Genomic DNA, 12,993 nt, shown 5'->3' with positions numbered 1-12,993 from the left:
TATAACACATCTAGACATTTTCACGATTCATACTCCCAGCCTATTATAAGACACGGCCAAAAATTCCTATTTCCTATTGGCTTGTACTTACGTCTATCTCAGGTACCACCCACTTAAAAAAGATGTCCTCGCTGCTGTAATTTCCCCCTTTGTACACACCGCTTCTTTTCAAGAAACATAAGTTCAGTGGGGATGGCTGCCCTATTTTACCTCACTATTTTTCCAAAGCAGTGTTCCCTACAAGCTCCAATAATGACAGTATGGGTACAGAAAATCCAAGTACAGTAAATGCCTACGTATGTATACAGTCATTTTCACGCACCATTTTATATCAGTCTTACATATCCTCAGTAGTGTGGTAGTAGTGGAGATTTAATACATAAATATCATACTATTTTTTTTTAAAAAGTTTAAAAACATTTGATTTCTATTGGCTCTGTTCCTTTGTAACTTAATGCATGTATTTGGGTGTGTGCATTTGTGGGTGTATGGTAACGGTTGGCTTGTTCCAATAAAGCTAAATGAATGGAACACACATGATTGTCTCTGAGCTGAACGCCATGATAGGATGTCAAAGAGATAATAAACAAACAAACAAACAGGTAAGAGACACTCAGTGTGCAGTGTTTGTGTGTTCGAGTGTGTGTATGTCTGTGGGTGTTTACTTTAGAAGGCGTAACCGAGAGCAGTCCTGTATGGGTGATAAAGCGTTGTCATTGGGCGATACAATTTGCCACCTTTGTTTTTCACGCTCTGTAACAGTCCACGAGTTTGGGTCAGTTTAGACACAGTGGCAACTGGCTTTTTGTCCCACAGCAATGGCTGGCTTATTGACATGGTGCAGTTCCAAACTTCTGCATGGGCTTCCAGACTGAAAGAGGGGGACGGTGGCAGAAGGCAACCAAAAGAAGAAGGTGGAGAAAGGAAGAGCGAGAGAGGGAGGACAAGGATGGATGGTGCTTCTTTGTGACTACTTCCCTCTTGTCCATCCCGCTATCAGCCTCCCTCACCTGAACTGATAAGTCTTTGCACTTCTCCCGGAAAAATTCTTGACATTAAGCGACCCTGCTCGATATCCCCACTGTGACCACGCGCTCCCTTTTTCAGGACTCCTTGCCCTTCTCCAGAGAGCTGTGGATCTTGTCCAAGGTCTTTTTGATGCGCAGTGCTGTCAGCCTGGCAGAAGGGTTCTGGTACCAGCACTCCTTCATCAGTTTTACCAGAGCAGAAAGAGTCTGGGACAGAGAGAGAGAGAGAGAGAGAGAAAGGTAAGAGAAGGACTGGAAACTGAGTGGGAAGCATGCAGAAAGACTGATTCAGAGTGACAGAAAAAAAACACTGATCACTATGATGGCCACATTGTGGATACACACTGGGAGCTTGCCAGGTGCTGTTAAATCACTGGCAACGACACTAGACACTACTACAGTGAACATTATACAAAAATTACATGCTAAAAAGATAAAAAATACTAAATAATATTGGTTTCCTTAAATATATGTTTTGGGTGGGGATCTGAGTAAAGTGTGGATGAGCATGTAACCCTATTGACATGCCTTTTTCAGTTTTGTTAAGCTTTTTTTTTCCCCAACCTTGCTCTTTTTTACATGTATCTATTCGTAGAAGTCTACATAAACTTTATCCTTCAATATATTTAATAACCTAAAATGATTTGTGTTCACCATCAATATGTAAACATACACATACAAACACACAAATGCAAAAGGAGGGCAAGCAAAATGTCAATTTACTTACAGAAATCAATTATGTATTACATGATTAGTATCATTACTGGTACTAGTATTACTTACAGGATCAGAGAACCAACGGTTGGGGATGAAGGGCCTCTGCTGCTCCAGACACACCACCTTCCTCATGTCCTCAAAGCTGGGGTCATTTGGCACCTGGTCATAGAATGGAGGCTTGTACTCCTCTACAATACCTAAAACAAATGGCATTAAAAGTAAGATGGTGCGACACTGATGAGCCTATGAATGTGAAAATGTCTTTCACAAACTTACAGATTTTTTTGTTTATTATTAGTCTCCATAGAGGGACTAAAGTGAGTAACATGAAAAAGAAGGTATACGTCTGTTTGCCTGTGTATATAGTTTAAAGTAGAGTCTTATCACAAAGGCTGAAAACTACCTTTCTGTCCCCCAGCCACAGAACTTGATGTATCCTGAAGTTCACAGTAACATTTACCATCTCAACCAACCAACTTAGCCTTTTTATAATGAAAACAAGACCTATGAATAATTCAACGTTCACTTTTTGCAACCACATCTGTCAAGCTTGATGACTAAACAAACTGTTCCAATAGTTAATCAGGGTCTTCAACAGCAGGAAGAATAAGTGAACAGACTACACTCAAGATGCAACCCCGGAACATGCGGAAATATTGCTGATATTTCTAAATAAAAACTAAAACAAACTGACAGTGTCTGTTTGAACACCCAAGTGATTTTATGCAGTTGGGGTTGTATTTAGCTTTAGCCATTTTTTAATCTACTGTTCAATATTTCATGCGTAAAATAAGGTTTATCAGAAATGGGGAAGATATTGCATGTGTAGACTATTGTGCTAAGGTTTCCTCGAAACTTGATTCTGCTGCTCCTCATATGAATGTGGTAAATTACATTTTCTTAAGAGCATTTGAGTACTCGCCTCAAGACTAGTTTTGCCCTTCAACAGTGACATGTTTGTCGAGTTAAGTGAGCATCAGTCAAAATACAGCTTTTAAACTGACATTCTGACTCCGCAGTGCACATGTAACTGCCTCTTACCGTTACTGTATGTGCGCCTTGCTATCTCCCACAGCACCAGTCCAAAGGCCCAGATGTCCACCCTCTTATAGGCATCAAAGCAGTCTGTCTGAATGGTCTCATCCAGTACCTCGGGTGCCATGTAGCGCTTGGTGCCTACCTTGGGGTTGTTGCCCACATCTAGCAGGTTGTCTGCCTGGGAATGAGTTACTGCCAGCCCTGTAAGAAGCAAACAGAAGGTATCAGTGTAGTAATTACATAAGCTTTTCCACGACATGAAACGTTTTAAATAAAAAACAAGAACAAAGAAATAGATAACACCGTAAAGACAGAAGGAGACAGAAACAAAGACACACTACAATGGTTAATAAAAAGGTTAAATCGATGGCTGAATGCTTACATGAAGAAAAAAAGAATGGACTGACTATATGGCTGGAATACCCCAAGCCTATGAAAACAGAGAAATAGTAGATTAATGGCTGACCCAGGTCGGCAATGCAGCAGCGCAGCTCTTTGGTGACCAGGATATTCTTGCTCTTTAGGTCGCGGTGTGCGATCGCCGGTTTCCCCTCTGTACCGAAGATCTCTGTGTGCAGGTGCACCAGGCCACACGCTATCGATGCTGCCATCGCTAGGCCCTCTGACGTCTCCACGGCCACTCGCTGCAGGTAGTCGTATAGGGAACCGTTGTCATGGTAATGGGTAATGAGCCACAGCTGGGTGCTGGAGTTGCGAGATGTCATGTCAGATGCCATGAAACCTGTCAGGGAGGATAAAGATGACAAGACAGGAGGTGAAAGAGAGGACAGAGTAGGACAGAGAGTGAAGTAAATGAGAAGATATTATTGAGCCTAAAAGATTATATGGTAGGTAAGATTCCATGGTTTTTCAATTTAGATAGAGAGATAGATAAAGGGTTATCTGCACAGAGAATAACCATTGATGGTGGATAAGTTCTCCCTGCTCTATCAACAACTTTGACAACCTTATGCCTAGCTACATTTGATTTTCATAATACAAAAATAGAAAAAGAAAGCATCAAGACAGCCAAGTTAAGTGAAAAAGCCCTCCCCACACACAGTTTCAGCTTGCCAAAATACATTTCCTTTAGTAGGAGTTAATGCAATGTTTTAAGCTTCCAATTTTTATCAGGTATCCTGGATGAAGACTATCTGATGGACAAGAGATGACCACAGCACCACATCTATTCTCTTCTATAGTTAAACTCTTCCAAGCTGTCCTTATCAGAAATTTTTTTCTCCATTTCCCCCATCTTGATGTCTCTGTATGAAAGCTATTGTTCTTGAATACAGCCAGACTTACCTAGTATGTTTTCATGTCTGAGCAGAACTGTGTTGTAGATCTCAGTCTCTCTGAACCAGGACTTCTCGTCTCGCGAGGAAAATATTTTAACAGCCACATTCTCTCCTTGCCACTGGCCCCGCCACACCTCTCCATACCTACCCTTACCTAGGACAAGGATTCATCAGAGGAAAAGGGAAAGGAAAAAGTTCGAGAAGGAAGAAAAGAGAGCATTAAAAGGTTCATCAATCACAAGTGCCTACTGTGGTATTTAATTTTACAGGCAATACTAAAAGATTCAGAGAATGGTTTGGGGCCACTGCTATTAGACATTTTAAGTTGTGCTGAGGGCTGGATTTAATTAATGTATCTATGTTGTTGTTTTCTGTCTCTGTGACACAGAAATGTTGGCCCTGCTGTTAAAATGAATTTCCCAATCAAAACTAAAAAAAAAATACTGACAAATCAACCAACTAATTAATTAATTAATCAATTTTGTGTTCAATATGCAGGTGGTCATCTGGCCCTTGTAACAGGAGCCCAGTTTTAGCTTGTCTGTAGATTGAGCTTGGTAGGATACATACCGACACACTCCACTAAACTGATTTGTCTTGCCACAGTTCTCTGAACAAGGAAGGGAAGACCAGAACCACTGCCTGATGTACAGGAATGGTCCAACAGGTCCTACGGACAGAGGAGAATTTCAGTTAAGTTTTCTTTTGAAGCCACAACCTTTAACTTTGATGATATTGGGAGATGTGATTATGACAAAACAAATAGAACTCTAGTATCTAAAAATAAATATTAATCAGGGCTGAAAGAAATACATCCTTGAAATAGAAACATGACTTCATTGCAGCTGCCAAATACAACACCAACTACCTGAGATTATTTTCTATAAAGAAAAATGTAGCTTTTTTATTACAATTTGAAACAGCACATTTATTGGCTCATCACTTTTTAACACTGCATCAAGGGTGAAAAAAAGATAACACTTTTTCTTGGTTTTAAAAAATGACAAGCAAACAAACTGGGATCACTTTTCATACCGCTAAAGTGCTGTCTCCCACATTGGAGGTGATCAGGCCGTCTATGGCTCCCTGCTCGGTGTCAAACTCCTGCAGCCTCTGTAGACGGCCATGGTGGAGCCTCCTGCAGGCCAGGACAGCCACTACAGACAGCAAAGCCAGAACCACCACTGGACCGAGAACAAAGAGAACCAGAGTCTCTACACGATACCGGACCGGCTCACCCTCTGGGGCTGTAGGAAAGATGGAGGGAGAGATGAGGAGTTGGACAGAGTTTGGTATGGGGCAGAGATGGAAAGGGGGGGAAATGGAATGCAGGAGGAAAAGAGAGAGAGAGAGATGAGTGGCAAAATAATCATTGAGATTGTTAAAACTAACAATAGCTACAGAAATGCAGTTTTTTATTGCCACTTATCTACCTGATAGCAGCAAAGGCATAACTGAGCTCCTGGTAGTGTTGCCATTACACATGTCCACAGCACAGCAGAGAATTGCCTGATGAAGGGAGGGTGCTGTTAAGCAATTCAATCTGATCTTGTCCGGGCCCTCCAGGCAGCCCCGCTCAAACACCACCCCATTACTGCCTACTTTTACAGAGGAGAAGCACCGGGTGCCATGACACTGGGTAGCCTGAGGGCATTTGGGGCTGTCACACAGACACACCAGCTGTCCATCTGTGGAGGAGGAGAGGTTATGAAGTGTTAACCACTCATTTACTCACTTTCTTTCTCTCTATCAGCCAGACTCTCTGCCTTAAGTACATAGAGGCAATCAAACTAACACATATGCACCATCTACATATAAGGAATCTGCATTATCAGAACCATCTGCATATCAGGGAAAAGAAATCATCTGTCAAGTTGCCTATCTGTAAAATATCAGACAGGCATACATAATTCAGACATCATAAACTACAACAATTGTTAGAGGAAAATAATGAAAAAACAAAACAAAACCCACACAAAAACAGTACCTGTGCCTTCAGCCAATGTCTGCAGGGCCTGCAGCAAGAGCAGCAGAAGGACTTGGACACTGCAATGACCCATGTTTCAGTGCACTGTTAGCAGGATGTAAGGAGAGAAGGAAAAGGACACAAAGAGACGATCAGAGAGAATTGGATGGGGTCAACCCTTGTAAAGAGGATGTACACGGTATAATAGCATTTAGCCTCTATGTCTCTTCTAATAATCTGTAACAAGGCTGTGGACAGTAAGTGATATGAGGGAATAGGAAGGCGCAACCTAATACACCAGCAGAACTACTGTATGTAATCGTATAAAGAAAAAGAATCCACACATTAGTCAAAAGTATTACCACATTCATCCCCCAAACGACCACCCTGAAATTGGTTGATTTTTTTATTTATTTTGCCAACATTGTTTGCATATGACTGCATATTATGCGATACTCAACTACATCAGTTAACATCTCGCACAGCACAAAGACCGTGCAGAATATCATATGAGGCAGATCCAGGTTTTCCTCGAGTGTCATCGCATGGTTAGCTCGAATTATCTTAAATAACCAGCGGTAGAGTTCAACAAACGTAAGGACATCACACCAGTGACATTCAGAGGAACGTTATCCGACCAGGAAAGCAGTGGATTTGCTCATCTACATGCTAACGCGACGCGGCTCGCTTGAATTGACAACTAATATCGCTTCTTGGCCAGGGAGCTAACGTCAGTGATCTCAATGTCACAGCTTCCCTTTGACGACGATTTATTGATTGAGAGATCGAAGCTGGCGAGTCTTCCCGAGGAATATAGGAAAGATACAAAGCTCGGTAATTAGCAGAAGCTAATAGGCCATTAACTCTAAGAGGTTTTATTGGCCGTCTGAGGCGCCAGGGAGACAGACGTCTGCCCGCTGCTAGACTCCGCAGGCTAACTGCTGTAGTTAGCACAGGGCACGGCGACACTAGCTTCCTAAACAAGAGGACATAAAGAGAGCAATCCAAACATTGTCTTACCTGGCACGGACGGAATGCGGTGTCTAACTCATTCTCCTGACGTGTGAATGATTGTAATTTATGTTATTAATGACTGTGTAGCCTGCGATTAAAGCTAGGCGGTGGACGACCACAGCCCAGCCCACACACTGGCTCTTCTTCTTCTTCTTTTTTTTAGCTAAACGTGACGTCACCAAAACATTCTCATCGAGATGCATTGTGGGGCGGTGCGTGTCCCCCTCCCTATGGACCTCCTACAGCCTGTAGGAGGTCCATAGGGAAAAAAATAAGGAACAAAATAAAACATAAATAACTTCTCTTTTTTACCATTTTATTGAATAAAGGCCCAAACATCAATGTGTTATACATTTACTTTTCGTACGTTTTGTGTTTTACAGATCTAAGTTTATGAACAACACCCTTTCCAATAGGCTAAATGCACACAGTGGTGCTGACGCAGTTCCGGTAAAATCTCTGCCAGCTTGTTCACTTCCATTCCGCTTCCGTTATCCATACCGTTTGTATGGTTTTTGTCAAATGGCGAGGCCGTCTCAGAAAAAGAAGTTTAAGTTTCAACGTACCGATAGCACGACAGCTGAACATTGCTGTGTGCCTTTTTGCCAAGCCTCTAGTAAGTACAACAAAGTACTTAGTTTTCATACGTTTCCCTCCAATGCGGATACAAGGCGAAAATGGATTGTCGCTATCGGGAGAGACAACTTCACCATTAGCCACCATACCCGCGTTTGTAGCCGGCATTTTAAAAAAGAGGATGTTCGTGAGCCAGGGTCCGAGACAGGTCGGCGAATGTTAAAGAAGGGAGTGGTTCCGGCGTTGTTTGAGTGGAACAATTTCTCCGTCCCACTTCCAAGACCGGGGGTTTGGGAGAGGAGAGAGCGACCCGCGGCGGAGGATGACACACTGGACGAGGAGGCTGAAACAATCCCCGGGGACCACGACTACGCTTCGGTTCCGGATCCTGCAGTTGTCGATTTAGCTCTCGATGAAAACATGTCTCTCAGAGAGGAGATCTGCCAGCTGAGGACACAAATCGAGAAGCTTACAATGAAGCAGCGGTTTGGCATTCACCGTTTTGCTGGCTCAGACAGAGACATACGGTTTTTCACAAGGTAAAACGACCAGGAGGCTCAGATGAGAGGTAACGTTAGATGCACTAAATTGTGTTAAACTTGGACATTCAGCTGTCTCAATTAAAGTTTAATGGCTATTTAATGAAACTACTGTTATTGTCAAATGTACTCCTGATTGTTATGTAATAGCAGCAGATAGTATTGTGTGTGTGTGTGAGAGAGAGAGAGACGAAGGCTAATGTAATCATATATTTGTCGAACTTCTAAGTTCATAGTAGACATTGATGCAAGTTTTAAATGGTAAAATCTGAATTGCATTTCTGTAGGTTTGCATCTTATGACCTCCTCATGCGCTTCTGGGCCCAAATAGAGCCTGCACTGCCTTCTATGGTCAGTGTGACACAAGCACAGAGAGGCAGCTTCACAGAGCCAAGTTCCACTGCAGTAAGTACTCTTTATAATAATAATGATATTATTATTATTAGATGATGCACCACAGGAAGTCATTCCTGCCTGTGGCCATCAAACATTTCAACTCCTTGCTTTGAGTGTCAGACACTCTGTGTCAATAGACTGGCCCTTTGGACTTATTTCACCCCTGTCAGTACCTCCATAGCCCCATTTATAATTGATATGTTTTTAACTGTGCAATACTGATTCTAGCAACAGTTTTGTGCAGTAATTCAACCATGCAATAACTATTTATCTGTTAACACTGTTGTATATTGTAATATCCAAATTTTTGCATATTTCTTATTTTCGTATTTCTGTGTTATTGCTATATATTGTAGTATTATGCATTTCAGTGTTTTCCCATGGGCTTTTATAAGACTGGTGGATGGACCTCAAACACACTAGTGTGTTCCGGGGGCATACTCCTCTGGAAGGACATTTTGTACATTTTAAAGTTAAATGAAACAGCCTGGTGCACTTTGAGAGCAAAATTAAGGGGCTTGATATATGAAGAACTTCTTGCTCTTGTAAACCATATTTTTGACTGACTGGCTGGGAGTGAGAGATTTCTGTTGTATCATGACAGGTGTAAAATATTTCCAGTTCATTATGAAACTGTGGTTGGACAAATTAGACTGTGGTGGGCTGCCACAGTCTAATTATGTAATTGTATGTATGTAATTAATGGGAAACATATGCATTTGTTATATAGTGTAATATTACAGTACAACTTGACAAAGGTCAGGGTTGATGGAATTAAAATAAGTTGAGAGAAACATAATGTAACTTTTCATTTCTTTTCGAACAGACTCGTTTCCTGCAGCCCATTGATGAGATGTTCATGTTTCTAAACTATCTTGCACTGGGTTCAAAACAGTGTGACCTTGCTGACCGGTATGGAGTCCACCAGTCAGCAGTCAGTCGCATAATTACAATGTGGAGCAACTTTCTGTACACTTTGCTTGGGGCAGTGAGGATCTGGATACCAGAGGAGAAAATCAGGGAACATTTGCCAGCAGAGTTCAAGGACTATGCAGACACTACAGTCATCCTGGACTGCATGGAGCTGAGGTACCAGTACCCATCATCGCCTCTTCTCCAAAGTGAAGTGTTTTCTGCATACAAGTCCCACTGTACTCTCAAAGGTCTGCTTGGGATTGCTCCTCATGGGGCGGTCACATTCATCTCTCCACTACATGCCGGATCTATTAGTGACGAACAGATCATGAAAGAGTCTGGAATTTTCTCCCTTTTGAGACCTGGTCTGGCCATCTTGGTCGACCGAGGTTTTCTTGTTGGTGACTTGGTGCCGTGTAAGATTTACAGGCTGGCATTTCTCTCTGGCAGGTCCCAGATGTCTGCCTTTGAGGTCAGGGAGACCCAGGCCATTGCACGCCTCAGGGTGCATGTGGAGTGCCTCATACGCCAAGTGAAGGAACACAAGTTCTTTGACACAGAGATTCCACTGCAGCTTTTTGGCAACATTAATCAGCTGTACACCATTGCATGTCTCCTGACAAACTATGAAAATGGGCCTCTTGTAAAGGCATGGGCAAAGAAGCCTGAGTAGCTTTATTGAAGATGCCACCACCTCCATCCCCAAAAACGCCTAGCAGCGGATGAATGAAGAAAATGAGAGAGAGAGAGAAAGAGAGACGGTTGGATGATTTGGGGATAGTGAATTAGGAAGTGCGGTGTATTAGCAAGGAGGAAGTGAAGGCAGCTATGAAGAGGAGGAAGAGTGGAAAGGCATTTGGTCCAGATGACATGTACCCATGGAGGCATGGAGATGTTTAGGAGAGATGGCAGTGGAGTTTTTAACTAGATTGTTTAACACATTCTTGGAAAGTGAGAGGATGCCTGAGGAGTGGAACAGTAGTATACTGGTACTGATTTTCAAGAATACGGGTGATGTGCAGAACTGTAGTAACTACAGAGGTGTCAAGTTGATCAGCCAGATGGGTTCAAGGTGGAGGTGGGATTACATCAAGGATCAGCTCTGAGCCCTTTCTTGTTTGTAGTGGTGGACAGGTTGACGGATGAAATCAGGCAGAAGTATCCGTTGGCTATGATGTTTGCGGGTGACATTGTGATCTGTAGCCAGAGTAGGGTGCAGGTTGAGGAAAGCCTGGAGAGGTGGAGGTATGCACTGAAGAGAAGAGGAATGAAAGTCAGTAGAAGAATGATAGAATACATATGCATGAATGACAGGGAGGACAATGGAATGGTGAGTATGCAAGGAGTAGAGGTGACAAAGACATATGAAGTTAAATACTTGAGGGTTGACTGTCCAAAGTAACGGGGAGTGTGGAAGAGAGGTGAAGAAGAGAGTGCAGGCAGGGTGGAGAAGAGTGTCAGGAGTGATTTGCGACAGAAGGGTACCAGCAAGAGTTAAAGGGAAGATTTACAAGATGGTTGTAAAATCAGCTATGTTATATGGTTTGGAAACAGTGGCACTGATGAAAAGACAGGAGGTGGAGCTGGAGGTGGCAGAGTTGAAGATGCTAAGATTTTCATTGGGAGTGATGAAGAAAGAAAGGATTAAGAACGAGTATATTAGAGGGACAGCTCAGGTTGGAAGGTTTGGAGACAAAACAAGAGAGGCAAGATTGAGATAGTTTGGACATGTGTGGAGGAGAGATGCTGGGTATATTGGGAGAAGGATGCTGAATATGGAGCTGCAAGGGAAGAGGAAAAGAGGAAGGCCAAAGAGGAGGTTTATGGATGTGGTGAGTGAGGACATGCAGGTGGCTGGTGTGACAGAGGAAGATGCAGAGGACAGGAAGAGATGAAAATGGATGTTCCGCTGTGGCAACCCCTAACAGGAGCAGCCAAAGTAGTAGTAGTAGTAGTAGTAGTAGAGGATGTGTATTGTCTTCAGGACAAAATGTCAATCCTGTAAATTGCAATTATCTGTATACTTATATGAAATCTGTTTTATATTGTTAAAGTTGTTCGATGTTGGTTTATTGAAGTCATTTCACTTTGTTCAATGATGATGAAATTAGTTGTATACAATCTTGAGGATAAAATGTGAATCTTGTAAATGGCAATTATTTGTTTATATACACTACATTGTTTTATATTGTTCAAGTTATTGAACAATATAAAACAATAGAAACATAACATTAACAGTAACTTATCACTACACTAGCATTGGCTAGTACATTTTAACTTCTGTAGTGATTCTGAATTGCTGGTTCATCTAGAATAGAGTAAGTATCATCTTTCTTGCTTAACAAGTTGCTATTAGTCTTATTCCAGCGGCTTGAGTGTTAGTCCTTTTCTCTATAGATCTTCTGCTGGTTCCTAGTGGCAGCTAGTGGGATCTTATTCTAGCTGTAGCTGTTTTTCACCTAGTGTGTCCTTAAATATTTATTGTTGCCTAGCTGTTTTAACTTAGTTATCCTTTTAGCCTATAAATAAATTCCTTGGTAACTTGCTGTTTGCAGTTTTAATAGTTTTGTGTGAGGTTTGATAGAGTTTTACATAAGTGACCAGTTTCTGGGCAATAGGCCTAGTTTCAGTTTACCTCTCTGGCCAGTTGGGTGTTAAGTGGCCAGGGTGTGGCCTGCACTCCTGGCAGACAATTAGCAATCAGTGTTCTTTAAATCACTGCTGCTACTCGGAAGCGTCAGCTTCCAAGCATCAGTCAAACAGGTCTGGGCTGAACGAAGGCTAGAGTGAACAAAGGCAAGCGCGACTTCTTCAAGCCAAGATTTCATCAAGCAAGGACTGCTCTTTTTAGATCTGGCCAGTCTTCTGTATTTTGTGTACCTAGTATAGACTATGTTTCCTTCGCATTCCTGTCCTTTCCTCTTCCCGGGGCTGGCATAGACGTTGGGTCACTCCTAGGCGCTGTGACCCTACCAATCTCATCTATCCCACTCTCTCTACTCACGTTGAGCAAGTGGTGACGGGATGGCTCTGGAATTGCCAGTCTGCGGTGCCAAAAGCTGGATCACGCCAGAAAACACTACCACACCCGCAGCTCTGTCAGATGTGTACTCTTTTTCTCACACTCCCAGAGCAGGGAGGCGAGGTGGTGGTACTGGACTGCTAATCTCCCCAAAACAGAAATACTCTCTTGTTTCCATTCCACAATTTTCTTCGCTCTCTTTTGAATTTCCTGCTGTTACTGTCTCTTATCCAGTCAAACTCACTATTGTGCTTGTGTACCGCCCACCAGGCCCCCTTGGTGAGTTTCTGGAGGAGCTTGACACACTTGTCTCGCACTTCCCTGTTGATGACTCTGCGCTTATCCTTCTCGGGGACTTCACCGTCCACACTGTCAAGCTAGATCCTCTTCTCTCTTTCCTCTCCTCCTTCAAACGTCACCTCTCATCCTCTCCTCCTACCCACAAGACCGGCAACCAGCTGGACCTTATCTTTATTAGACACTG

General features: G+C 42.6%; 1 protein-coding gene across 1 annotated transcript; it reads right to left on the bottom strand.

Annotated features, from left to right (window-relative positions):
• Positions 1-1,087: 1,087 nt before the first annotated feature.
• acvr1l (activin A receptor, type 1 like) lies at positions 1,088-7,204 on the bottom strand. Its single transcript, XM_056295275.1, has 10 exons — positions 7,068-7,204; positions 6,069-6,152; positions 5,515-5,769; positions 5,117-5,328; positions 4,652-4,751; positions 4,089-4,235; positions 3,250-3,525; positions 2,787-2,984; positions 1,812-1,942; positions 1,088-1,235 (listed from the first exon to the last, which is right to left on the bottom strand). Exons 2-10 carry the CDS (start codon positions 6,139-6,141, stop codon positions 1,104-1,106), a joined length of 1,524 nt encoding a protein of 507 aa, XP_056151250.1. The 5' UTR covers positions 6,142-6,152; positions 7,068-7,204; the 3' UTR covers positions 1,088-1,103.
• Positions 7,205-12,993: the final 5,789 nt, after the last annotated feature.

The sequence above is a fragment of the Lampris incognitus genome, chromosome 16 (genome assembly GCF_029633865.1).
Source record: "Lampris incognitus isolate fLamInc1 chromosome 16, fLamInc1.hap2, whole genome shotgun sequence".
Taxonomy (NCBI): Eukaryota; Metazoa; Chordata; class Actinopteri; order Lampriformes; family Lampridae; genus Lampris; species Lampris incognitus.
Note: the sequence above shows the minus strand (reverse complement) of the source record. Positions and strands in the feature narration are given on the sequence as shown.